Source organism: Bubalus bubalis, chromosome 4, assembly GCF_019923935.1.
Source record: "Bubalus bubalis isolate 160015118507 breed Murrah chromosome 4, NDDB_SH_1, whole genome shotgun sequence".
Taxonomy (NCBI): domain Eukaryota; kingdom Metazoa; phylum Chordata; class Mammalia; order Artiodactyla; family Bovidae; genus Bubalus; species Bubalus bubalis.
Genome location: NC_059160.1, coordinates 134302198 through 134330036, shown reverse-complemented (window position 1 = coordinate 134330036; position 27839 = coordinate 134302198). Strand labels below are relative to the sequence as shown.

Sequence of the window (27839 nt, the reverse complement as noted above, 5' to 3'; positions counted from 1 at the left end):
CACCTGGGTAGCACGAGGTGTCCTCCCCTCACCTGGGTAGCATGGGGGTGCCCTCCCTCTCTGGACTGACCCTGGTAGGGGAGCTAAAGAGCTTATTTAAAAGGGGAATGATCACAAAATTCAGGCAGAGATTGCCTCACCCAGGAGAGGGTTTAGAGCAGGTTTTGTTTTTGGTTTTTGTCCCAAATAAAATGGTATGTCAAATTTTAGAGAAGGACCAGAATCACTTCTAATCTCACCATGCTTTGTGGTTGCTGTGTAGCTTCTCTGATCATTTAGTGTGTTTATTTGTACACAGAAATGTGTACCATCTTGAGCTGAAATGTGTGGTTTTTTCATTTAGCATATTCTGAACATCATTTCGTGTACATAAGCAGAGTTCTCCATCATGTTTAAGGAGTGCTGAGTAATTTTCTGTCTGGGGACTCTGCACCCCTCTCTTCTTGCTTTGTTTTCTCTTTTCTCTTCCTCCCCTCCGGCTCCTCTGCCTTCCTTCACTGGCAGTTGTTATAACTGTTCTCCCTCATCTTTTGCTCCAGTTCCATGTAATTGTTTTCTCTTTTTCACTCTAACATTTTATAATATACTCTCTGACATATGTAAATAATGTGAAATAAAGAGAGGATTTTTGTAGTTTGGGGCTATGCTGATGCTGTAATTTGGACTGAAATAATCTTTGTTTCCATTTTTGGTGTGTGTTGGCCTTGTAATATTTTCTGTCCAGGTTCTGTGAGAACAAGCATGACAGTATTTTGAAAGGCCTTCATATCCCCAAAAGGAAGAGATGACAAAAAGGCGAGACGTTACAGTGAATGTTGATGATCTTTGTTTAGGAACATGACCGTCTCAAGCCCTCTGTGGCTTCTGAGATGTGATGATTTATCTTATTTCCTCAGACCCTGCGCCTGTGCACAGAGATGGGCAGAATGAGGCAGACAGCGCACCAGAAGACATGCAGTCTGTTGAGACTAGCAGGCTGCTCTATCACATCACCGACGGCGACAACCCGCTGCTATCGCCACGATGCTCCATCTTCAGCCAAAGCCAGAGATTCAACTTGGACCCCGAATCAGCCCCTTCTCCACCCAGCACTCAGCAGTTTATGATGTAAAAAAATCTTGTTCTTATCTTCACTTCATACAGTTTTTAAATACTCCGTTTATAAACTACAGTGAAGTGTGTGTCCAAAATAGAGCAAGCATGCCTACCAAAAGCAGCTGCGGGCCCTGAACCATACATGGCAAAAAATCAGTGTGCTTTCGAGTTAAGAATGCCGTTTGAAGCTTTCTTGTCTCAGAAGGAAATGGTCTCAAGACACAAGCTGCCCTATGGCTCACATGTTTGAATGTTTTTTATGAAATGACCAGAATCCTAAGAAATGTACATATGCAAATACCAGAAATGCCATTCTTGGTGAGCTCACTAAAGTATTATTTCTGTGTCCAGGAGTGGCCTCAATGGATGGATTGTGGCAATGCTTGGCAAGTCGTTCATCTCAATTTCTTCTTAGATTCTTGAAAAGTGATAGCTTACAATAGGTCCCCTGCAAAGAAAAAAGTGAAACTATGTGTGTTTTTTTTAAGTTCCATTAGTACTTTTGATGCATAGCTAAAATGAGTCTTCCCTTGACTAAATATATGTGCTGGGAATTCCTACCTTCTCCTTAATACCTCCTGCTGTCCCTCATGAATTTATCCAGACCTTGTTCCATGGCCTGTCTACTGATGGACTTGAGGGAGTTAGTGAATTATTACTATTTTAAAGTATGTTAGATGAGAAAATAAACATGTTTTCTAGAGAGGGAATCCATTTATTTTATCAGATTCACAAAGACTCTATTATATCAAGAAAACTACTCATCTGAATCCTTTTTGAAAATATTGTTAGTCTGGGCTCAATCCCTGATGACTCAGATGTAAAGAATCCACCTGCCCTTGCAGGAGATGTAAGTTCGATTCCTAAATCAGGAAGATCCCCTGGAAAAGGAAATGGCAACCCAGTCCAGTATTCTTGCCTGGAAAATCCCATGGACAGAGGAGCTTGAATGGGGTACAGTCCTTGGGGCTTCAAAGGACTGAGCACAAGCATGCATGCATGCCATTTATTGAGGATAATGTTGTCTCATTAGTCTGAAATTGGCATCCTCCAAGATTTAGGAAATGTATTTCCTAGACTAATATTCTGACCTTTGTAGACAAAAGTCCTTGATAACATTTGCCTATAATGGAGTTCTGTGAATCAGGGGTCTCCAATACCCAGCAGATGCTACCATAGAAGGCTCATCAAATGATGAACTGGCCTCTGAACTCTGATAATCCAGAAAGCTGGGTTTGTAGACAAGCAGCAGTGTTTACTGGAAAACCATTGTTTTGTTCTTTTAATTTGTTTTTTAATTGGAAGAATGTTGCTTTACAATATTGTATTAATTTCTGCTGTTTAACAAGGTGAACCAGCCGTAATTGTTTTAAGTTATATCTTTTAAAAAACATTTTCTTGGAGTACAGTTGATTTACAATGTTGTGTTAGTTTCAGATGTACAGTAAAGTGAATCAGTTACACATATATGTGTATCCACTCTTTTTTTAGGTTCTTTTCCCATATAGGCCATTACAGAGTATTAAGTAGTATTCCCTATGCTGTACAGCAGGACCGTATTAGTTATCTGTTTTATATGCGATAGTGTTCTTAATGACTCTCTCCCTCCCTGGATCATTCCAGGCTCCGCAGTTCTTCCCGGTGCAGCTGCGTTGATGGCAAGGAGCCCCAGACCATTACCCAGCTCACCAAGCACATCCAGAGCCTCAAGCGGAAAATTAGGAAATTTGAAGAAAAATTTGAACAAGAAAAGAAGTACCGGGTAAGGCCCCTGTGATTTGAAATGAGTGGACTGTGTCAGAGGTATATGGGCTTTTCTGTCCTTCCTTTTTGAGTACACCTCTGTGCCTGGGGACAGCTCGGTTCCCCTCGGCCAGCCCAGGGCCCATCATAAGTGGAGTCCCTCCTGGGTCTGTCCACTGATCTCTGCTAAGATGATTCCTAGCAACAAATTGCAACTCTTATTTCCAAACTGATTTAATTATTGATTTCTCTTTTTTGTTTTTTTTCCTGAGGAACCCTTACTATCACTAGTGTTCCTAGGACCCAAATTTGGAAAGATTTTGAATTATGGTCTTATTTGTTCTTTAACTTTTTCTCATTTGCATTTGGGGTAAGAAAGCAGATCCAACATGGAGTCATTTGCATTTCGATAAGAACCTGTTAGGGCTTCCCTGGTAGCTCAACTGGTAAAGAATCTGCCTGCAATGCAGGAGACCCTGGTTTGATTTCTGGGTCAGGAAGATCCCCTGGAGAAGGGATGGGCTACCCACTCCAGTATTCTTAGGCTTACCTGGTGGCTCAGACGGTAAAGAATCCTCCTGCCATGCGGGAGACCTGGGTTCAGTCTCTGGGTTGGGAAAATCCTCTGGAGAAGGGCATGGCAACCCATTCCAGTATTCTTGCCTGGAGAATCCCATGGATAGAGGAACCTGGTGGGCTACAGTCCATGGGGTCATAAAGAGTTGGACATGGCTGAGCAGCTAAGCACAGCACAACCCAAGAACCTATTAAGGGCACAAAGGATGGAATCTCTAATTGTGAAACAGAATGAGGGAGAGTTTTCTTTGACAATAAAGTACTTTCTGGTTGATGGATGAGCACCTATCAAGTGATATCTATTCAGGCCACTCTTAAGGACAAACCCTGATCTCATCCTTTCTCTTAGAGAGATACCAGCCTTTGTGCTGGTGTGACAGAGTTGCAACTATGAACTTTTCTTACATAAGAAGCGATAGAGTCAGAGCTAAGCATCCTGATGTCCCAATGCTAGTTTTATTTATTGTTTGTAGTGGTGATCACGGCCTAGAGAAAAATCGTATCCATGTAGAATTGCACAAAGATATTGGGTTTTTGGCAAGGGGCCCAGAACAGCTTGTTATTAGAATAAAAGAGAACAGGGGATAAGGTCTCATACATCTTGAAATATTTAAAGGCTCACTAAACAGTTGGTCCAGAGGCAGTCTGCTGGTTCCTGAGGTTCCTGAGTTCTCGGGAGGGAGCTAAGAGTAATATTTCTTTGTCCTATTCTTCCTGTCCTGTGTTTCCCACAGTGGCTGCACATTCACTAAAAGAGGGGTCGTAAGGAGTAATTTTTCGCTTTGCAAAATGGATGGAAAAGAAAAATCAGATTAGCTTTCAAGACAACTTCAGTCAGGGTGCCGAAGACTTCTCTTCCTTGAGGTCAGGCAGCCACAGCTGCTGATGGTCTTTCATGTAGTAAGAGGGTGCTGTGCACATTGTAAGTACAGGCTTTATTTCACAGATAAGGAGCAGGAGGCCCAGAAAGGATTTACAACCTTTTTAAGATAGTTATGTTCTAGCACCTCAGGCTTGGGGTGGTTAAAGATGAGTCGGTTTTACAATGTAGGAGTGGAATAAAATTCTTAAAGTGTCCGCATTTTGAAAACTTCAGATACCCTTAGAGGAGCTGATTTTCCTTGTCTGCTGCTGGAGTGTTGCTGGATCTGCAATGCCCTCGTACTGGAAACTGTAGAGAAGCAGATAGGGCCTCCATCCCCAGGGGCCTGTTATAGTTCTTACCTGGCACTTCTTGAATCAGACTGATCTGGATTTGAATACAAGCACAGCCACCTATGAACTCTGCGACCTGGGTCTTGTTATTTTATGTTCCTGAGTCTCATTCTGTCCATCTGAACAGGGGAGTTAATATTAATAGTGACTTCTTAGGTTTGTATTAAATGAGGGAGTCCATATGTATTGCTTCTTACAGTTTTAGCACCAGGGAAGTAAGTGGTCCTAGATACTACTAACTTTTTCATCTGTTTGAGTGATACTTGAACAGGCTATCCCATGGCAACCTCTGCCTTGTTGAAAAATAAAGGAAAATTATAGACATTAATTTTCCACTAGATTTTTCTGCCTGCAGCTACAGACTCTAGATTGTGGAGAGTCTGTATATATAACAGGTCACCCGGCAGTTGGCTATTTTAGAAAAGAATTTCGCCTGGCACCTTCTGCCTTTGTCTGGAGAAACTTTAGGGCCAAAGCAGACACTTGCCCACACATTTAAACATGCAGATTGATGGATTTGGGGGCAGTGAAAGAAGTCTTCATGGTCACGACTTCTCTGTGTGTGTGAAAGTCTTTGATGTAATCAGAACCTTCAGTGTCTTAGGAAACAGGGCTTCCCCTCACCCTTCCTGTCTGGATGCCAGGCTGTGGTTAGAGGTTTGACATGTCACTGGACTTGAATTGGTTGCTGTCTGTACGGCTTTCCTTCCTGGCAGCCTGACCGTGGAATTAATAGCACCTGCTGCTAATTTTTGAATCCAAGTTCCTGCCGACCCTCCATGCTAGTCTGATGCCCTGATACAATGTACATCCTTCCTGCGCTATTGAATACAACTATTTCACTTCCTGTCCAGAGCTGTGTTTATTTCCTATACTTTTACATTTTACATTTAACTATTGTTAGACTCATGGACCTAGAAAAAACCTGTTTCAGCCAGATGTCCACTTTCAATAGAATTAGAGAATGTTAGAATTAGAAAGGATTTGTTAGTCTTCTCTTGTTTGACCACTGAAGAAACTGAGGCTCAGAGAAGGGAAGTAACTTCTCTGGGTTCACACAGCAAAGAATTAATCACAGCTAAGACAGTAACATGGGTCCTTTCATTCCTGATCTGTAAATCTTTGTAAGATGTCTTTTGAATTGTCTTTGCATGTGTGTGTGCTAAGTCACTTCAGTCACGTCCGACTCTCTGTGATGCTCTGAACTGTAGCCTGCTAGGCTTCTCTGTCCATGGCATTCTCCAGGCAAGAATATTGGAATGAGTTACCATACCCTTCTCCAAAGGATCTTCCTGACCCGGGGACTGAACCCAACCTCTTAACTCTCCTGCATAAATAGGCGGGTTCTTTACCACTAGCATGTTTGGCAAATCACAAGTCTGGTCCAGCCGCACCCTCAGTTATGTGACTCAGGAGCCCCATTTAAATCTCATTGAACAACATCTGCACTAAGGTTGTGGTATTATGGCCCTTGGGGCCTATTAAACTGAAATATTTCAGCCCAGAAGTTAGACGGCTTGGAGATCCACAGCTTGTGTGTGAAAACTTTCCATGTGATATGAGAGCTGCCATCCTTCTCAGCTTGATTTAACCTTTTTTTGAAAGCTCTCCCAGGAGTAGAGGAATACAAAATTCATTTCAGAAAATGATTTCAGGCTTTCAGATATTTTGTCAGAAAATTCGGCCTTAAATTTCTACTAAGTCCTGTTTGCAGTAGTGTAAGTTTAATTCTTTGGTGGTCCTTGTCTTAGAGTCTTAGATTTTTGTTTTTAACAGTATTTCGAAAAGAGTGCATTAACTGTGTGGAGCATATCCAGTGAAAAAGGTGTGTTCCAGAGAACAGGATGTGTTTTCAGATCCATGTGGAGATTTCTGTGAGGATTTTGAGAAACCAAGTGTAAAATATTGACTGTTCACATAACCAGACTGTTACCCACAGACAGAATACTCCACATTGTATCAGGGGGTCGTTCTAGCAGACGGTGGGTAGGACCAGGAGCAGCCGTTGGGGGTGTGTCCCTGTGTCGCTGTCCGTGGTCCTGAAACCAGGGCTTCCCTCCAGGAAACCAGCGTCTCCCTTCTGGGCTCCTGTAGGGAAAAAAAAATCACTGGGCTTCCATGAAGGCGGGGGGAGGGGAATCTTCCTCAGTGTAATTTTGCATCTTGATTTTAAACTGTATGGATTTTGCATCTCTATAGAAGTGACAGAACCATGTTTTGTGTTTCACAATTGAAACATCTAATCCCGTGTACATTTGATGATCCTCTTACAGGAGCACTGTTTCTTTCTTCAGACTTGAGAGGAACACGGTCTTCTCCCCATGTCTCTCTGTCTCACCAACAACTTGCTGATGTTACATGGATTTAATAGATTCTTAATCACAGCAGAGCCGCCAGTCTTGTCACTAACATTGCACACATTTCTGGCTATTATGACAGTGTTTATGATGTCTTCTTGAGCATGCCTATATAGCTCTTTGTATTAATATATCCCCAGTTCAAAGTAACCACTAATTTTCTTGAGCCTGTGTTTATGTTACCAGAGTGGGTATGTTTGCTGTTCTTCTCTCCTGGTTTCTCTTTTCTATAGAAAATTCACTTTTATACTCTGAAAAGAAATCCAGAACTCAAGATAAATAATTTGTATGAATAGAGTCATATTCTTCTAAAATTAAAGCTATATTCTTATTGCCACATCCAAGTGTGATTAGTTACTAGTGAGGACATACTATCCTAGTATGATATCCCAGTAATGATAGCAATAATACTATTTTAAATTCTAGCTAACACATTGATAGTGTTTAGCATGTGCCTGGAACTTTTTTCATGCATATTCATCATGTTTCAGACTCATCATGTTTCATGCATATTCACTGATTTATCCCTAATAGAAAACTTATGAAAAAGATGCTATTAAATCCTCATTTGATAGATGAAGTTGGGGCATGGGGAGGCTAAATAATTTACCCAAGTCCACACTCATATGGTTAATCTTTACTTTAATGCTACTCCATCTGGATAGTAAGTCTATAAACAGTGAGGAGTTGAAATATGAGGATGAGGATTCTTCCATAAATACTGACTTCTCAGACTTACAAAGTTTTAAAGATCCTGGGGTCTCCTTTCTTCAGCTTGGAGCTTGTGACTGGTAGGAGCTAAAGCTTCCAGTTTGTAGTATTCCCTAGACAGGTGTGGTCATAAACCATGAACAGAGGCAAGGCAATGGCACCCCACTCCAGTACTCTTGCCTGGAAAATCCCATGGATGGAGGAGCCTGGAAGGCTGCAGTCCTTGGGGTCGCTGAGGGCCGGACACAACTGAGTGACTTCACTTTCACTTTTCACTTTCATGCATTGGAGGAGGAAATGGCGACCCACTCCAGTGTTCTTGCCTGGAGAATCCCAGGGACAGGAGAGCCTGGTGGGCTGCTGTCTATGGGGTGGCACAGAGTCGGACACGACTGAAGTGACTTAGCATCAGCAGCAGCAGCCCTCTAAGCTGATATAAAGAATGACCTGGCTGTGGGGTGTCAGGTGTGGGTAGCCCACAAGGTGATTGAGAAGTAGACTTTATGGGGCACTGGCATGGTGAGGGCTATGGAAAAATGATGGGTGACCAGGCATGTTTAGAAACAAGGTTCATGGCAAGGATGAAAGAATGGAGGAAGTCAGGAATGTTTGCTCTGCTTCTCAGATGCAACTTCATCTGCTGGAGATAGCTTGCCTGAAGTTCCCTCCCAGCTTTATATATGTTCCTGAACTATCTTTGTGTGCCTCAGCTGCTTAACATTTGTTTTTTTTTTTTTTTTTTCTTTTCTCTCTTTTTTTTCTCTCCCTCCCTCCCTTTCCCTCCTTCTACCCCCATTTTCCCCTCCCTTGCAGCCTTCCCATGGTGACAAGACCTCTAATCCTGAAGTCCTGAAATGGATGAATGATTTGGCTAAAGGTCGTAAACAGCTCAAAGGTAAATGCCTAGCAAGGGAGTCTGGAAGCAGTTAAAATTGTGATAACGTGCTCCAAGCAGTTTTGGATTCTCTTCTGCCTGGGCCCTCTTTAACCTTGTCTCCTGCTGAGCTTGGAAGCCCTGTCTTAAGGAGTCCTGGGTCCCCTTCATTGTTTGATCCCATTGAATACATCTGCATATAAAGGGACTGAGGAAATCCAGCCTCCCAGGTGGAATGATTCACTTCAGTGCGAGGAACATTTCAACGTGGAGTGTTCACCTCCTTGGGTTGTTGGGTTGTTGGATGTTAGAAAGAGGCCTAAGCAGTCGTTGATTCCACATACCCAAACTGCACAGAGGAGGATATTTATGTCCAGAGAGAGGGGACGGTGACATGGCTGGAAGGTGGTGAGTTCAGAGTAAAACTCGGTTCTCTTGCCTCCTAATCCAGTCTCCTCCTTTCTTTGTCTCTCTGGAGATGGTGGTCTGAGTGTTAATTAACTCTCAAATCCATTTTAAGGGACTATAGTTATTTACCAATAAAAATTTATTTTCTTCCTCTTCCTACATTTTTATTTCAATACCTAGAGACATAGGAGCTTTTCCAGATTTCTAGAAGGATGGTGATAAAGAACTGGAAAGGAATATTAAATTAATTCAGTGGTATTAAACTGTAGTGATGTAGCAGGTTTATAAAATATGCAGTGTTTAAACACCACGCCAGAGCCTAACTAAAAAACAAACATCAAACAAAGACAATGTGCTATGTAATTGAGAAATCAATATAAATGGTGCCTCATTCAAAAGACCAGTCCCCTAGCATATTCTGAAATGGAATTTCCTAATAAGTCCCAGGTGGCCCTTTTATTTTTAATTATGTAGGCTTATATAAAGCCACATTGCAATAATGGTGATTTCTGGATTTTAAATATTGGCATTAAGACAAAATTGTGAGATCTGTCAGGTTGGGGCTGGCACTCTGTCTCCCGTTCCCTCCTGTATATCCTCAGATGACTGCCTGTGTAATGTCTTCCAGTAGACCTTGCGTTTCCACAGGGGGCTCTTCATGACTGCACAACTTTCAAAACCTGAGCAAAGGAATCTTTGAGTGTAGTATTTCAGGTGCTGTGTCAGATAACAAGTGAAAACTTTGGGGCCAAGTACCTCTGGTCTTCTTCCTCTGAAATCTAAACCATTCATGATCCTTCTACTTCTATGAGATCCTTGCCTCAAGAGCCCTCTATTTTCACATCTGATGGGGAGTGTGTGCTGCTGGCCTTGGTTATTAAGGCTGCCCTTGCCCTGTGGAAAGCCATGGGCAGCACTGTTCATTTCCACTCGGCATCAGGGGAGAAATTCCTGAAAGTCTGTCTGCTCTTATTAGACCAATGAGTCTGCGTGCTCATGGTAACTCATCACATTTCTCTTAGAACTAAAGCTGAAGCTGTCGGAAGAGCAAGGGAGTGCTCCCAAAGGCCCACCTAGGATCCCGCCCTGTGAGCAACCCACAGTCCCCAGAGAGAATGGGAAGCCGGAGGCCATGGGCCCTGAGCCGAGCTCCTCGGGAGAGGAGACTCCAGATGCTGTGCTGAGCTGCCTGAGGGAGAAGAGAGAGCAGCTTCCTTCCCAGGAGGATCCTAAGGTACCTCACCAGCCTTCACAGGGCCCCAGCACTCCACATGGTGCCAGTAAGACTGTGGTTTTGACCAGTTTGTACACATAAACGTCTTTGTGAGACTGGCTCTGAAATTTCAGTCAGATGAGTTCCTAGTGGGCTGTTAGCTATGACCTACGGTATTGCCACATGGTTCTGGGTGTTGCCATTCTGAAGGTTATAGTGTTGCATGTTGATGAGAGACAATTGGGAAAGACGCTAGTGTATATCATATCTCGTTCTCCCTTACTTTCCCCTGATAAGTTAGCAAATGAACCCAAGACTAGGATTATAGCCTCATTTTACTGTGTGTGTGTGTGTGCACACCCCCATGGACTGTAGCCCACCAGGCTCCTCTGTCCAGGGGATTTTCCTGGCAAGAGTACTGGAGTGAGTGGCCATTTCTTCCTCCAGGGGATCTTCCCAACCTGGGGATTGAACTCAAGTCTCCTGAGTCTCTTTCACTGGCAAGTGAATTCTTTACCACTGAGCCACCTAGGAAGCCCAGGGTCTTTATAGATGTAGTCAAGTTAGGGTTACTTGAATGAGCCATACTCTGGTTTGAATGTTGTCCTTATGAATTTGGGCACAGAGAGTAAATGCCATGTAAATATGGTTTAATATTTCATATCATAAGGATAGAGAGGTAGGGTTTCTTGAGGAGTGCTAGGTAACATATCTAAAGACTTCAGCTTAGACATCTTAGTTTTGAAATCTTGGTGAGATACCCAGATACAGTTGTCAGTTACACATTTGGATATATGAGCTCAAAGAAAAGGTGTATTATATTTTACAAAAAAAGATGATGAAACCAATAGTACTTACCTGGTTAGTCCCTCTTCTCCTGCATACCTATGCTCACATTTTACTAATGCCAAGGAACCTTCCTAGTAGTCCTTTCTGTCTGGACTCTGAATAGCGGGATTGTCTTTCATTTCTTGAATAGTCTATAGCTACCATAACAGAAGAGAAGGAAGAAGAGAAATGGCAACCCACTCCAGTACTCTTGCCTGGAAAATCCTATGGATGGAGGAGTCTGGTAGGCTACAGTCCATGGGGTCGCAAAGAGTCGGACACGACTGAGTGACTTCACTTCACTTCACTTCACCATAACATAGGGCTTCCCTGGTGGCTCAGTGGTAAAGAATCTGCCTGCCAATACAGGAAACATGGGTTCAATCCTTGGTCAGGAAGATCCCCTGAAGGAGGAAATGGCAACCCACTCCAATATTCTTGCCTGGGAAATCCCATGGACAGAAGCTACAGTCCATGGGATCACAAAAGAATCAGACACAACAACTTAGTAATTGTTACTTAACAACTAAGTAATGTGTTGGAGAAGACTCTTGAGAGTCCCTTGGACTGCAAGGAGATCCAACCAGTCCATTCTGAAGGAGATCAGCCCTGGGATTTCTTTGGAAGGAATGATGCTAAAGCTGAAACTCCAGTACTTTGGCCACCTCATGCGAAGAGCTGACTCATTGGAAAAGACTCTGATGCTGGGAGGGATTGGGGGCAGGAGGAGAAGGGGACGACAGAGGATGAGATGGCTGGATTGCATCACTGACTCCTTGGACATGAGTCTGAGTGAACTTTGGGAGTTGGTGATGGACAGGGAGGCCTGGCGTGCTGCAATTCATGGGATCGCAAAGAGTCGGACACGACTGAGCAACTGAACTGAACTGAATACCCTAACATAACTCTTAACTATTCTGTGCGCCATTTTCTGTCTCTCACAGTACTTGACAACTTCTTGAGTAAAGCTTAGGCTGTTTATTACTTACGATCCTTAGTGTCTGTACATAGTAGGTATTGAGTAAGTGTTTGCAGAGTGAATGGGTTTATGAATGAACAGACTAGTATATTAGACTTTGAAATGAAGTCCTCTTGAGGAGAACGCTGGCTTTACTTGTTCTGTTGTATTTACATTATCTAGTCTAGATCTTAAGATGGCAACATATGCCAAATCCCAAAAGACTTACTGTTTCCCTTTCTTGGTGCATATGATATACAAGTAGAAATGGGCCCTTGGATACCTCTGTCATTAAGAAATAGCATTCAACTTAAAAATATCCAGTGTGTCGTGATGAGTGATCTTCACTCAGCCAACATATCCCCTCCTCCCACCCACAAAGGTTCTAGACTTTGTCACGGTCCTTGGGTAAGTAGATAACCGTGTGTGTGTGTGTGTGTGTGTGTGTGTGTGTGTAGATACATGACATGCTCACATTTTCAGGCACATCTGTGGTTTTCCATTCTTTAGTGCTTCTGATGGTCTTTCCTATATTTTATAGTTACTTTGACCACATCTATAAAAGCAACGTATAACACAGCAGGACTCTGTCCTTGAATAAGACACTTTCTAGTTATGTACGCTTGACAAGTGAACTAATTCTCTGATATTCAACTTCCTCATCAACAAAAATACAGATAATACCTATTAATATAGTTGTTTTGACAATAAAGGGCGATGCCTGGTAACTGGTGGGCAGTCATTCATTTGCAAAAAGATCTGAGTGCCTATCAGTGTTATGAACTGTGGTATGTGCTGGATAAAAAGATTAACAAGATAGTAAAGTGATGTGGGTTACTGCCCTCATGTTTTTCTGGGAGTTGAGATATAAGAAATAACTCAATAGATAAAACCATTAAAGATTTTGTTAAGTACTGTGCAAAGAAACAGATGATATGATAGAAAATAATAAGAATGGTTTCTGTATTATATAGCGTGGTGAGGAAGTCCTGTGACATTTAATGCAAAAGAATCAGCAGGCCAAGAGAGCAGAAAAGAGCATTCCAGATAGATGGAACTGCAAGTACGGCAGCAGCCTTTGAGGGAAGAGTTCGTCGGTGGTTGGAATTTTCAGGTCTGAGTTCTGGTGCACAGGGCGGCATGAGAGGAAGTCAGAAACGACAGGTCAGGGCCCATAACAGGAGCTCCCAGGCCACTGAAAGTATCAGGAAGCTGTTGAATGGTTCCAAGTGTGAAAGTGGCATGGTGTGATTTACACGTAAAAGATCTTCCTGATTGCTCTATGCAGAATAAATCATAGGAAAAAGAGCGGAAATGGGAAGGTGAAATGGGCGGCTTGGACTAGGATGTTCACTGTGGAGATGGAAAGCAGATGCATTCAACCTCTATTTAGGTTGTAGAATCAAAGGATGTGCTGAAGCACTGGGTGGTAGGGAGTGAAGGAAAGGACATGGGTCCATTTACTGATGGGGAAAAACTAGAGGGGCACACACTGAGGGCGGGAGAGGAACCTTAGCAGGTCTGTTTCGGACATACTTATTTTAAGATCTTTCACGAGTAGGGTGACCTACCATCCCAGCTTTCCCTAGACTTTCCTAACTTTAGCACCGAGAATTCCATGGCCCACCAAAAGCCTCAGTCCTGGGAAAACTGGGATGGTCCGTCACCCTGCTGAGGCATTTAAGTCAAATAAAAACATGAAATGATTTTATTTGAATAAATGAAAAGTCTGAAGTAAATGAAAGTCTGAAGGTTAGAAAAACTTTGGGTTCTCTAGAAGTCATCCTTGTTTAAATGGCAGTTTATTTCTATTATTTTATTTTACTGATTTTAATTGGAAGATAATTACAATATTGTGAAGGTTTTTTGCCATACATTGACATGAATCAGCCATCTGTTGAACTGTTTAGTGTCAGAAAGTGAAAAGTGAAAGCTGCTTAGTTGTGTTCGACTCTTTGTGACGCCACGGATTGTAGCCCGTCAGGCTCCTTTGTCCATGGAATTCTCCAGAATATTGGAGTGGGTAGCCATCTTTTTCTCTGGGGGATCTTTCCAGCCCAGGGATTGAACCTGGGTCTCCTGCGTTGCATTCTTTACCATCTGAGCCACCAGGGAAACTCCTAGTGTCAGAAGTCCCTTCAGAGAAGCCTCGTATCGCTGCAGTAGGCTGAAGCTAGGTTCTTTAAACAGAGATCACCTGCTGTGGAATGTGTGCGTCTCAGGACCTAAAGCTGCAGGATTGTTCTGGGAGAACTTCACACAGCCAACCTGACGTGGCCAGGCAGCTATGGATGGTTCCTAAGGGGGAAGTCTAGAAGTCACAGAAGATGCAAAGGGAGGACTGAAAATTTCTAAGATAGTGTTATTCTTGGCTCCTTAGGGAACTGATTAGCATTTGAGGTGATCTCATTAGGTCCCATTTCTTTAAACTCAAAATGATGGATGATTTTCATTTAGGGTCTTTGCTTTACTGCTTAAAATGCATTAAATATTAACACTTTCAAGATGAGTTCTTTCTTTTCTAGAGATGCCTTTATTATGACTCTTCCTGAAATTTTTGCCATTGGTGTTTAGTCAGAGCTCATCCTAAAACTGACAAATGCAGGGGACCCTACAGTTCAGATCCTGCCACTGAGTGATTTTCTCCCTCTATCATCTGTGGGTGATTTTTGCAGATAGTCACTTCCAGGTCACAGGGTGTGCATTGAGCCCTGGAAATGAGTGAATCATCCCTCAGTTCTGATTATGGTGCTGATTATGTCTTCCTCTGAAATGCTGAATTGGAACTGGCACCTCTCCCCTTTTTATTGTTGTCCCTTCCAAGAACTGTAGGTGGGGTCAGGTGCACAGCACAGATTTAATGTGGATGAGTGATGACCATTACTACTGCTGCCGCTTCATCAACTGTAGTATCTTTGAAGAGAAAAGCAGATTTTTAAAAAACATAATAATTATAAAGATGAAATAAATTTAATCATGGATTAGTGAGTTGTGCATTGGAGGAAGGGTAAAAGGCACCAAAAGGAATATCCCATCAAGTTCTTTCGTCTACTTAACCTTTCAAAAAAATTTAATTTTCTGAATAGGTGATATTTTCTCACATAGTTGAAAGAACAGAAAAAGCTACACATTAAAAAGACTCCTCCCCGTCTGCCAGCTCCAGTTCTGAGGTCTCCCACCCCTGAGCAGGTGCAGCTGTTGTTAGTAATGTTTTTTGTGTCCTTTTGGAGTTTCTATATAAGGCATATACAAGATAGGATCAATATACATTCTTAACTTGCCCCTTAAAAAAAGGTAGCAGTCTACATAATTATGAATCCTTTTTTCATTTTGCATATTCATATTGACATAGTTTCTCATTATTTATTAAACTTATGCTTTAATAGCACCATGGTATTCCTCTTTTAGTAATTTACAACCTTGATGGTAACCGCAAATCAAGTAGTTTGATGACTTAAATAACATTTAGTATGCCTGACTCTGTGCCAGGGATATTTACATAAGATAATTAAAAATAATCCTCATTTTGCATATTAAGAATTTAAGGTTCAGAGAGTCCATAATTTTCCAAATTAAATATAGTGTGTAATTTTTGAAGCCAGTTATCTGAACTTACAGCCTCTCTTTTCAAGGCCAATATTGATCTGCATATGCTTGGAAATCTGAACTGACCTGGCCATCCTTTCCAGCAGCTGTTTTGCATGGTGATGTTCACTAGTGACCTCCTGTGTTGTTGGACTGACTGGTTAGTTTAAACAGTCAGATTTGTTCCACACAGACTGTCTCCCTCAGTGAGGGGTTGGGGAGACAGACTCAGGGAAAGTTTGGCAGGACTCGAGTCCTTAAGGCTCAAGAATAATGGATTCCCATCACTCTCTGTCCAGAGAGGGGATGTCAGTCCTACCTCCTTCTGCAAGAGCGAGCTTGTTTATGGTGACAGTTTGAGTGATTTTTATGTTTCTGTGGTTTCCTATGAAAGAACACAGGGACCAGTGCCACGGGGAGAAAGGAGACAGGCATGGTGGTAAAAGCACTTAGGCTGCAGCAGTTTTTTCTCTAACGACTGTCTGACCAGGGCCCAGAAAGAATGGACACTGGGGCTGACCACTCAGCAGCAACTCTGCTTGGAAAACCAGCTTGCTCGGGGCAGCCATTCCAGACCTTGGTGATTAGAGTAACCTCCTGGGTGGGGTGGGGTGGGGCAGTTTTTATGATGGAGATGTCAAGTTGTCAACAAAGCTTGTCAAATTTCCTTCTATGCATGGTCCCCTCTTGCTTATCCTTCTTGAAGTCTTTCTTCTGATGCCATAAAAATGGAGGAGCAGGAAGGAAGGGTCATTTAGCTTCAGGGTTTGTATCCTTAAATTTATCTTTAAAATCGGACTACCCATTCATGCTCTGGATCTCTCTCTGGCTTTTGCAGGTTATTCAACATGGTCCTTGTTTTCTCCATTTAAATAAAAAAACATAAGTTAGATACTACTAACATGTCATAGCCAGCCACTAATATGCAGAGTTGGGGACCAGGATGCATTTCAGAAAGAGCCATTGGACTCAGAGGAGAAAATGGTCTGAATCTCAGTAGAAAGTGGCTGAGGAATGAGGAACAGCTCAGTCGAATGTGTCTCTGCCCCTTGATTGGAGGTACCTGTCCTGCAGAGCCTACCTCGACTCATTTTCCTCCATGAAGATCCACTTTGCAGGCCTCATGATAGCTAGTCTCCACAGGCCCCTGAGTGGAAGACAGCTCCTGGCATGTCTCACCACTAACCCTTCTTCTTCAGGCAGCCTGCCGTCCTGTCCAAATGTATTCGAGGATAAGCACTGACGGCATTAAAGTTTTGACAGTGTCCTGTACTTATGGCCATTTAACCCTCACATCTATCTTTGGGGATTACTTTAATAGTGATCCTAAGAGTAAATCATAGAATCATTAGAGTGAAAGATGAATTCCATACGTTATATACCTGCCCTGACTTTTATCTAGCATCTGTGGAAGGAACCTTTCTGTAATGGCATTCATCATTCTAACTTACTTTTTGGTCACTCTTTTCTTTTTCTCTTTTAAGACTAAATTTAGCTTTTCTAGAATCCAGACAATATAAAATATTTTTATTGTAAAAATAAGCAAAGTCACAAAAATCAAACTGCAATAGAGAGATGCCAGTAATAGTTAAATGCACCCTTTTCAAAGTGCTTTCTATGGAATGTAAGTCCCAATAAGATACTGAATAAAAGATCATTTCGGTGTTTTCTGAATTGAGAAATTTTTTTCTTTGTCACCTGTTAAAATCCCATGTAATATGTGGATTTTTCATGTGTAAAAATGTATTGTGACTAAGAAAACCTTTAAGGAATGATTGGGCTAGAAAATGAAAGGTTCTTGGGGTTACTTAACCAATAAATAAACTGAACATAGAGAGCTGGTCTTTCTTTCTACTGAAAATAAAAGAGCCTTGGGCCAGATAGCCTGTGGAATTTCTATGAAGATTGCTAAAAATCAGACTACTTTTACTATATATAAAAACCTGGGTTATTAGATGGGTGGTAGGAAATCATATACATGTGGACCATGAGAATTTGAAGAAATACATGATGTAATTTATCTGGGAAGACAAGACTACAACACAGACAACAGGTGAGGCCCAGGCAGCGAGACACAGAAATGCTTCACTTCCTTTTCTCTGTGAAGAAAGATCAGCAGAGGCCAGAATGGTTCTCAGCTGGGCTGGAGAATAACTAGAAGGCTGAAACCATACACGTTTGAGCCATTTTCTTCCTCCAGGGTTCTCATGGGGGCTCTGGAGGGCAGAGTCAGGACCCTGGGGTGGTGGTGCCGGGTGCTACTTGTACCGTGTCCTTCCCACCACCTGCCGAGTGAGATCCACGGGGCCAGAGGGAAACAGAATATATAGAAACGTCATGCGGGACACACATCAGGAAGGAAAACCAGAGCAAGCAGAGGAGTTTGGTCATTTTGGATGGAGAGGCCGGTAGGTGGGTGGGCAGTTAGGCAGATGATTAATAGGGAAGTAGGAGACCATTTAGAATTGTGTGCACCCTGTGGCATGTGAAAAGTAGTGTTTAGGGATGAGTCAAAGGGCAGAAGGGTAATAGCATGGACTGGTGGGCCAAGAGGTTATACACATTTTTTGGTTGGAAGGAACTTTTTAAACTCCCAACATCCTTGTTGTATAGGTAGGAAATTGAGAATCTAGAGAGGTTTACTGTTTTATCCAAAATATTTAGTTTATGTCAGATTTAGCCGGTAAGCTAGCATATAATCCAAGTATGTAGTGACAAAGACCTGGACAGTGTTGGTGTCTATGGGTAGAATCTTAAAAGTCCAGATAAAATACATGTTCCAGAAGAAAAATTGATAGGTCTCAGTCATCCATTAGTTTCTTTAAGAATGAAGAAATAAAGAATTATTAATTCTTTAATTAAATAATTAAAGGCACCTTACCGTTTAAACACTGAGGATTCCTCTAGTAAGCTCTAAAAACATCTTTCTCAACTTGGACCTCTCCTTTAAGAAACTTTTCCTAGAAGAAAATTGGCATGTGCTTCATACAGTATCTTATCAATGACCTACCTTTTGAAGATTACTGTTGCATTTTGGTACTGTAATCCCTTACTTTTAGGCTTCAAAACTTTTTTTTCTTTTGGCCTGTTAAAAACATTGATGTGTTTTCATTCTTGTTTGAGAAAGGAACAATAATGTCATGTTTTCCAGGTAACGAAGCAAGACAAGAACCTCATAAAGCCTCTTTATGACCGATACAGAATTATCAAGCAAATCTTGTCCACACCTTCCCTTATTCCAACAATTGTAAGTCGGGCAGCTTGCCTTCACTACTAACCTGTCCTTGTGCTTTGTACTGATATTTGTCAGGGAGGCGGCACCAGGAGAGGGTAAGCAAGCCTTCTTGGCAGGATATCCTGCCCACACGGCCAGCTGTGGCACAGCGTAGAACCGAGGTCTCCCTCAGCTCCCACAGTGTACTTAACAGTGGCTGTTAATTAAAACTCCTGTGAAACAGGACTATATAGCGAGTCTATTTTGAAGCCAGTTTTAGCATTTGCTTTCATTGTTCTGGCATTACCTAATTTACAACAGCACAGCTAGACAAAACAGAACCCGTTCTAGTCTGGGTGTTGTTAGTTTTTCTCCTTTAATAAGAAAATTGATTTGTGTCTTCTTTCATAATAATGCTGCATTTGTTTTTGGTACCATTTGACCATCAGTGTGTAAGATAGAAGCAGATTTATTTCAATAGAAAATATGAATACTGAAATCAGGTTAGACTACTTTTAATTAAGAATGATTTATGGGAATACAGAACTAGAAAAGCACCACAAATCCTACACCACCAATATTAGAACAGTCACTTGCTCAAGATGTCAGTATTAAAAGAAAATGAATATTAACAGATACAAATTTAAGTATACTCCAGTACATTTATACTTCCACAACTCTAAACACAGAGACATAGTGACTCATACTCTTTGATATTTTCCCATTAAGGAAGCATAATTTAAAACAGGGAATGGTTCTCAGATTTCCTTGCAAGAAAATCTTCTGGTTGTGACAAGCATTATCAGAACAAGTTACGGAGAATCTCCATTTTGTTTTTGGCCTTCATGAAGTGGTTCCCTGAATTTGTCCATTTTCTGAGTATTCTCTGTATCTGAGCCCAGACCAGGGCCTGATTTGGGTGACAGGAGGACACAGAGGCCTGTGCTCCATCTCTGCTCACCCATGCTAACTCTTATGAGGCTGGGGTCAGTAAGTCTGGGGGAGGGCAGATTATTAGGCAGTGTAGCCCAGACTGGAACACATCCCCGTTGTCTGTGCCTTCTTTGGCCGGCAGAGGAAGCTGAGCTTGGTAAGCACTTTAGCCCAGCATGGGTGCTTCATTTGCTTATTAGCTTCTGCTAACTTTCTTTTGATGCAACCGAGCTAGCATTCCTCTTGGTTCTCAGTAGGCACAGGGGTCACCTACTGTTTTCATGGTGTCTATTTATGGTTCCCTTTTCCTGTTTCTGCTTCCCTAAGAGGCACTTAGCACTTTGTGACTCTATTGAACTCTTCTTATGATAAGCAGGAGGAAGAAGACTCTGATGAAGACTGTCCACAGGGAAGTCAGCAGCCTTCTTTGCCAAATCCAGCATCTCACCCTCCTGCTGGCGATCACCTCGCACACTCTGATGAGACTGAGCCCGTGAAGCTCCTGCTCCCCGACGAAAAGAAGGAAGTCAAATCACCAGCTCTCTCCATGTCCAATTTACATGAGGCCACCATGTGAGTCTGAATCCTAAGTGTGGAGTCGTGTTGGAACTCCTTCTGGTCTGGGGGACCTTATATGTACACACAATATACAACTCAGAAGAGCTATTACACTCTCTAAAAAATGCCATTTACCAGAAAACACAATCTGGTTATCCTCCTAACAGGGAAATTGAGGAGACAAAGCCATGAGGAACCAAGGCTCTTAATAAGGTCGTAAAGTGAAGAAAGTGTTAGTCGCTAAGTCATGTCTGATTCTTTGCGACCCCATGGACTGTAACCTGCCAGTCTCCTCTGTCCACGGAGTTCTCAAGGCAAGAATACTTGAGTGGGTTGCCATGCCCTCCTCCAGGGGATCTTCCTGACCCAGGGGTTGAACCCAGGCCTCCTGCACTGCAGGCAGATTCTCTATCTAGTCTGAGCCACCTGGGAAGCCCAGTATGGTCCTAAAGATGTCATAAGTGCTGATGTTCAGTTTTCTACCCCTGCATCTCATTTCAGCAGGATCTGGTACCAGTCTAATGCCTGGCAGTGTTGGCCTTTGATGATGCTAGAACAAAAGGAATTGGGATTCTGTGTTGGGTCAAAAGTTGTCAGGACCTTTATTCTCGTCTATTCTATTTAGATAAAATGGTTTTGCCAGACTGGGATTTAAGTAAATGAGCTGACCTTTTTCTTCTAATGGGTCCTCAGTCAGGAGCCATTTGGATTTTCATTAGTGTAATTATTAATATTATTCAGTAGCTGGCCTTCCTCTGATCATTTGGCCTTCTTTCATTTGTATATTATAGGCCAGATTATGAGTTTTTTTAAACACGTGTAACAGTGTGGTGAGTATATATGCCCCAAGAAAGGGATGGAATCCCCACAAATACCTGAGACAAGACCAAGGACTAAGTTGTAAGCTGAGATTTTAGTGTGCTTGTTATCAGCTGGCACCGCAGTTTCAGCTGAGAGAAGAGTGACCTGTTTGGAAGCAGAACATCAATCTTCCCTCTTCCTCCATTTTTTCCTCTCTCTCTCCCTCCCTGACTTCTTCTCTCCTTCTTCCCTCCTTTTCTCCTCTTTCTTGGTTGTCTGGCAGGCTGTTTTAAAGCAAGTGTACTTTTTTTGAGGCGGGTGGGTGGGAGGGAGTGTGTAGGGCTTTTTGGAAAGCAATGGAATCGTTTTCTTTATAGAAAATGCCCATATATGATTTCAGGGAGTTCACAGAGTTTCTGAAACCAGACACAAGCTCCCCAGGTAAAGCCTCCTGCTCTCAAGTAGTTGACTTTTCTCTCTTAGAATGAAGTAGAATCTGCAACATAATTACAGCTTTCTTTGGGTCTTTGTTTCATTCCCAAGGGTTCTGACATTCCCCCTATAGTGGAGATTCAGAGTAGACTTCTTTTTAAAATCTCTCCCTCTAGCCTCTCTTCAGTCTGTCACCAGATAACTGATGAGTGTGCCTCCAAAATGCTTTCTCCCTCATGCACTCATGTGGCCTTTACTGTCCCCACTTTTTATAATGGACTCAGTCTGCTTGCCTCCCATCCATCCTTTCCATCTTCTGATGATGTTATTTTCATCCTCTGTGATGCCCCCTGCCATGTGTTCCCCTCTGGTCAGGCTCTACACGTGTCATCCTTATTCAAAAGGCACTCTTTTAAGTAGAACACTTCTGTATCATAATAGCTTTTTGCTAAATAGCTAACTCTGCTCATCTCTCTCAGTTATGCCAGAGCTCCATAATGGCAAATATATATTCTACCTGATACAGGCCTGTACTTCTTGACCATCTCCGAGAAACTAGGGCTGATAAGAAGAGACTTCGGAAAGCCTTGAGAGAATTTGAGGAACAGTTTTTTAAACAAACAGGAAGGTAAGTGTGGGCAGAGATTATTTTTTAAGCTAATAAGTCCTAGAGAACTAAGAGTTAGGAGTAAGCTCGGATTTTTGTTTGTTTGTTTGTTTTGTGTTTTTTTGCAGTAACAGTGACTTTATACAAGACATAATTTCCAGTGACTTACAACTAGCGTTTGTCTAATGCAACATTTGGGTAGTATCATTATTGGGTATGTTTTATAGGAGGCTGTAGCTATCAAGTATAACACATGAATCTTTAAAAAAATAAAAGATGAACTCCCTAAATTCCCTAACTTTGCATAATAAATCCCATTATAACTATTGAATAAAACCTTAAATAAATCTATTTGATCTTTCAGCCCATGTTAGTTCTTTGTTCTAAGTTGACTGTTACATAAGTCCAAATGACCTACCTTTCTGCTTATGGTAACTATCTAATGAGAAATGTTATGCGGTTGTTAAATTCAGAATATAAAACAATTTGTTTTCTTTTTTTCCTTTACAAAATTCCTTTACAACTTTTACATTTTTTAACCTATCCAAACACAGGCAATTTAAAGAGTTTGAGAACTTTCTGGTGTGTCATTAGTCCTGCCAAATGGGTCTGCAGTGGTACTTGGCACGCCTCTGACATCCAGGGAAGTTAGTTATGTTCTATGTGTAGTATGTTAAATGCACCAGTGAGTAGGAAACCCACTTCAGATATGCTTACTACTTGGTTGAGGTTATCTGCCCTCTTGTGGTAATACACTTAAACTAAATGCAGAAGTGGTGCCATATTACAAGCAAAATCAAATAGTTGAATGGCTACGAAATACGGATCTTGCTTTTCTAAAACATTTCATTGGGAAGGGTTACCTGTCCATAGGTCAAATAAGCATGCAAATAGATTATTAAAAAATTGAATGTTCTATAAATGTTCTTGGTAATAGTCATCATGCAAGAAGCATAATTATCTAGATATGACCTTAACAATTATGAGCCAGGACCTGTGCTAAATGCTTATGTATGTTTTATATAATGAGAAAAGTGGTTAAGGAAATACTTAGTACAATGCATTCTTGTTTATTAGCTAAAGGGGAGTGTGCTGGACCAGAGATAATTGCATCATGAACTATTAGTGTTTCCCTATAAATTAGACTATTTCTTCACTTAGGTATGTTTACACAAATTAAGGTGGTATTTAGATACCCAGTTATGATAAGTTTGGCCCAGAATACAGAATGGGGTCAAAGGAATTATGGTAGTCTAAGAGGAACTCTGGCTATAGATTTGTATACTGTTCTGAGTTCTGAACTAGAGATTTCAGGGAAGACTCTTTATAGATTCCCAAAGAATATAGTTATCTACTGGTGTTGTAACACTATATATACTGCCCTGAAATTTCTAGTTCAGAACTCAGAACAGTACACAAATCTATGTGTACTGTTAGCTGTTCTTTTATTGGTAAGAAATATAACTTTATAGTACTGGTAAAATGAAGGGGTATAGGTTGTTTGCTTTTTACCCATTTTCAGCTATAGTTATATTAGAGAATATGTGTGTTTATATTCAGTAGCATGGTGGTGACCTCATCTGGGTTTTCCAGTCCTTGTATCTCAAAGTCATGGGTGGAAATATTTTAAAAGCAATCGGCCATCTTTATTAACTAAGGACATCCTGAACTAACTCTTGTCCTTTAGAAAACATATCCTGGCAATGTAATTTTCTGGGAAGGCAGATGATTTTAACTCCAGATGTTACCCAATTATTCTTCAAAGTACCCAATTATTCTTCAAAGTAAATGTTAACAGCATCTGGCAGGAGGCATATGTATAAAAATGTGCATGATCCTTAGCCTAGTCTTAGTAGAATTAGTGTGCAAAGAACCACTACAATTTAGACTCAGATTCCTTAAAGGAACTTCTCTGTGTCTCTTCTATACATTAACAGAGATAGTACTATAATTACAAGAAAGTTTAGAAATAATTCATGTTTGTAAGGTAACTACTGAGCTTTTCCCTCCTATTACCATAGATTTAATGTAATTTTCATAGTATTTTTAGGCTGATATTTTAAACAACTATCACTATAAGGGCTGAATATTCTGCACAGGCTTGGATGTTGGGAGAAAGACTAGGTAAAAAAATATCTTGAGGGTTCTGGTTTTTATTTCCCACAGACCTTTCCACTTCCCCAGTGTTATATGTCTATGCACTGGACAATGTATTTGCAAAACACTTATAATATTTAACTTCTCAGGGCACTATTACATTGAAACCTAGTAACACATGGAAGAGGGAATGAATGAAGAGGAAAAAAGACTTGATGCAAAAATCTAGCGGAAATTGCTACCCTGTACTTTTCTCACAAGAGTTAGAAAAGGATTTTTAATGACTTGGTTCATTAATGAACTGGATTTTATATATATATATAAAATTTTTTTTTTTTTTTTTTTTTGCAGAAGTCCACAAAAGGAAGATCGGATACCAATGGCAGATGAGTACTATGAATACAAGCACATAAAAGCCAAACTGAGACTATTAGAGGTCCTCATCAGCAAGCAAGATGTGGCCAAAACTATTTGAGGTTCAGGAAATGTTTGTGATCACTTTCACCTGCGATGAGGCAAGTTTATTTTCCTCTGCCGTTCTTGCTAAGTAGTATGACAACTGAAAACTGAAGCACTTTAGTGGGAGTTTTAGCTGTTGTTAAGAATGGATGGCAAATGTAATTACACCTGAATAGAAGGGATTTAAATGGGAGAAAATACAGTAAGTAACATATAATTGGAAAATAAAATTCAGCCTTCTCCATGCCAAGGAGAAAATGCGGAGTCAGTATAATTACTTCAGAAAACATCTATTTTATCAAACCTAAGGTAGTATAAAGTGTCCACCTGTTAAATGGACCACTGGTTAGAGAAAGTCTACTTAATGTCCAAAGACTGCTTATACTGACATATGGAAAGAGCATGATTTTTAAAAATCAATAAGAACAAAAGAAACTCATTTTACATAGAAAGGGATACAGTTAGTAAGAATGTAATTTATCTGAAACTCTAATAGATTTTTAAGTGATAAAAAATCTACTACCTTGTCCCTTAAGTCTGCTAGGCTTTCAGCACCCTAAAATATACTAGAATGTGTCACTGCTAATTATTTTTTATTTCTATATAAAAATAGCACATTATTTTATCTGTTCCTTAAAATTTTACATTTCTGATTACCAAAGTTCATTCTGATAGCATGTACTTTGTGAATTATCTTTGTTTATAACTGACAGATGTTTATATTAAAATAAAATATTGTATTAAAATTTGAAAATAGGTATTTTGGATAGATGTGTCTGTAGCATATAATCTAATGTGATCATAGTTATAATGCTAATCTTTTTGTTTACTATAAGATTATATAAACTATTTTTCCATTGGGAATATGTGTTTTTCTTAATGTTCCAAGGTCTATACTTTGTAAAGTCAAAAAATTTTCCCATGAGCTATAGTTGTTCCTCATTCTGTATAAAATGAAAGGTTTAGAAGATGTTTGCTATAACACCTTGGAAAAGAAGCCAGAGTACTCTATTTGTGTCATTAACTTCAGTGTATATTGTTTTGTTATTTTGTATTAAACCACGTTTATTATTTTGCTTTTGTAAAAATAAGTAAAAGGTCCACATTTTCTCTCTCATACCAGCCACGTTTGTAGTTCTCTTTTCTGTAATGTTTAAGCACAATGGTGAACAAATTCACATTTGCATATAGTTTGGATGGGATTAATATTGACTCTTTCTGAAGCAGATGGTTTCAGAGGCTTATTGTTGTCTCTATATTTACCTGATATTTTATAACCTTTATGAATCAGAATAATGTCCTTCACAAATTTGTTTAATTAAAGTTATGTACTTGTAACAGGACAGATACACAACTATTTGAGGTTTACAAACTACATCTTTGATAAGGGAAATGGTTTCGTGACATGTATACAATTGCTATTAAGATGTAACTCTATATATTCTATAAGATTGTAAATATTTTATACAACAATACAAATAAAATATTTTTCTATTATATTTATTATGTTGAAACACAGTAGTTGTTTCCTGTTAGCTAATATAAATAACATAAATAACACTGTCAAACAACAAGTTGGAAGTGCTGACAATTCTAGGCTTCAAGGTTTAACTCATGCTGCAATTACACTTTTTCATGCGGTTTGGAGTTATCCCAATATTTGTTCAGTAGATTAAAATGAGAGCATATTTAAACACCATTTATAAGCCATTATTTTGTATTTTACTAAAGCAGTTTATATAATAGTTTGGTTATGTTTGGCATAAAGGAAAAATAAAAACATTGCAGCATCTAGGCAAGAGGGTGTCAGAAACAACTTAGGACAGTTCATCTCTCAAAGTCGTGGGAAGGGCAGGGACTAGGAAACACTACAACAGCTCGGAAATCTGAGAAGTGATGGCTTGCTCTTGGTGACAGTGGCATGTGCATGCTTCAGTGGAAAACATCTGGGTGATGAAAATGGACAACAGAGGATCAGGGCTCCCACGGGAAGAAAGGGGGACTGAGAATAAGAAAAGTGGGCATTAACGTCCAACACTAATATTACAGGTTTTGCAGCTGGGATCTTTCTTTGCATTTGCAGTAGATAAACTCATGAGCTGATGACCAGTGATTTCTGCCACGGTGCCTAGAGAAAGATCCACGGGGTCAGTGTAAATGACTTCTAAAATGACATCCTGGGCATGATGGTAAACCAGCATCCCATCTTCTTCTCTGCAGGTCAGAAATTTATTATCCTGGGAATTTAGTTGAGGAAGGCGCTGCTTACAAAATTCATCTCCTGGTGACCCCACAGGAGCAATGACCAGAATCACATAATGATAAGCAGTGTACATACAGTAGAAGTCCCCAAAGTATAAGTTAGTATTGGGGTTAAAAAGTTTTTCTGCTGCAATCTCAAACCTGTATCTTCCATAAGGCGAATCCTGGGGTGGCTTCCCAGTATTGAATTCAGTGCTGCAGCTAAAGAAGATGCCTTCTAATTTTCCACTGATAGGAGAGCCATGGCTGCCACTGTTGTCCTTGACAGAGGGCTGCATAGCATTCCCATGATGTTCTCTGCAAGAGAAAACACATGGTCACTGCTTGGTACAGCGGTGGTAGAGCTACTAATGTATAGAGCTGAATGGTGACACACCAGTCAGCTGTCTACTATTAAGAGGGGTGCTCATCCATCCTACCATCAGATCAAGGAGAAAGCATCTTTTGACATTACTTACAAAAAGCTAAATTCCAGCCGTGACCCTAAGGTAAGAATGCTCTGCTACAAACCTTGGAGGTCTTTTAACAAGATAAATTTCCTGGCCAGGAAAACAAAAGTGGAATGAGAAATGTTATGGCTGAAATCACATCCACTATAAGCCTACTGGGTTTTAGAAGTGATTTGGGGAAGAGAAAACTGGACTGACAACGCTGATTAAATGTGCTGAATGTTTGTTCAAAGTCTGCCAGAATTTAGGGCTAAAGTGAGTGTTGTCCATGTACATCAGTACAAAAGCATCTTGTTTTATTTTTTTTGCTTCAGTTTTTTAACCCAGGCCCAGTGCGTCTGCCTGCAATGCAGGAGACCTGGGTTAAATTCCTGGGTCGGGAAGGTCCCCTGGAGAAGGAAATGGCAATCTACTCCAGCACTCTTGCCTGGTAAATCCCATGGATGGAGGAGCCTGATAGGCTA

At 40.8% G+C, this 27839-nt stretch overlaps 2 protein-coding genes across 20 annotated transcripts in view; one reads left to right on the top strand and one right to left on the bottom strand.

The window, feature by feature from the left end:
* FAM13C (family with sequence similarity 13 member C) overlaps positions 1 to 26167 on the top strand; it is a 147086-nt gene extending 120919 nt beyond the window's left edge. For 11 of the 16 annotated variants that reach the window (XM_025285089.3, XM_044942101.2, XM_044942100.2 and 8 more), the window contains 8 exons: positions 897 to 1107; positions 2719 to 2857; positions 8511 to 8592; positions 10002 to 10213; positions 18715 to 18810; positions 20084 to 20283; positions 22028 to 22129; positions 24557 to 26167. In XM_025285089.3, coding sequence (XP_025140874.3) covers positions 897 to 1107; positions 2719 to 2857; positions 8511 to 8592; positions 10002 to 10213; positions 18715 to 18810; positions 20084 to 20283; positions 22028 to 22129; positions 24557 to 24680 — 1166 coding nt within the window. In that variant the 3' untranslated portion in view covers positions 24681 to 26167. The remainder of the gene's footprint in view (positions 1 to 896; positions 1108 to 2718; positions 2858 to 8510; positions 8593 to 10001; positions 10214 to 18714; positions 18811 to 20083; positions 20284 to 22027; positions 22130 to 24556) is intronic. The other 5 variants (XM_025285088.3, XM_044942097.2, XM_025285096.3 and 2 more) reach the window with 3 other exon arrangements.
* PHYHIPL (phytanoyl-CoA 2-hydroxylase interacting protein like) overlaps positions 26149 to 27839 on the bottom strand; it is a 114451-nt gene continuing 112760 nt past the window's right edge. For all 4 annotated transcript variants that reach the window (XM_044942105.2, XM_006050667.4, XM_025285100.3 and 1 more), the window contains one exon: positions 26149 to 27223. In XM_044942105.2, the coding sequence (XP_044798040.1) occupies positions 26689 to 27223 (535 nt within the window). In that variant the 3' untranslated portion in view covers positions 26149 to 26688. The remainder of the gene's footprint in view (positions 27224 to 27839) is intronic.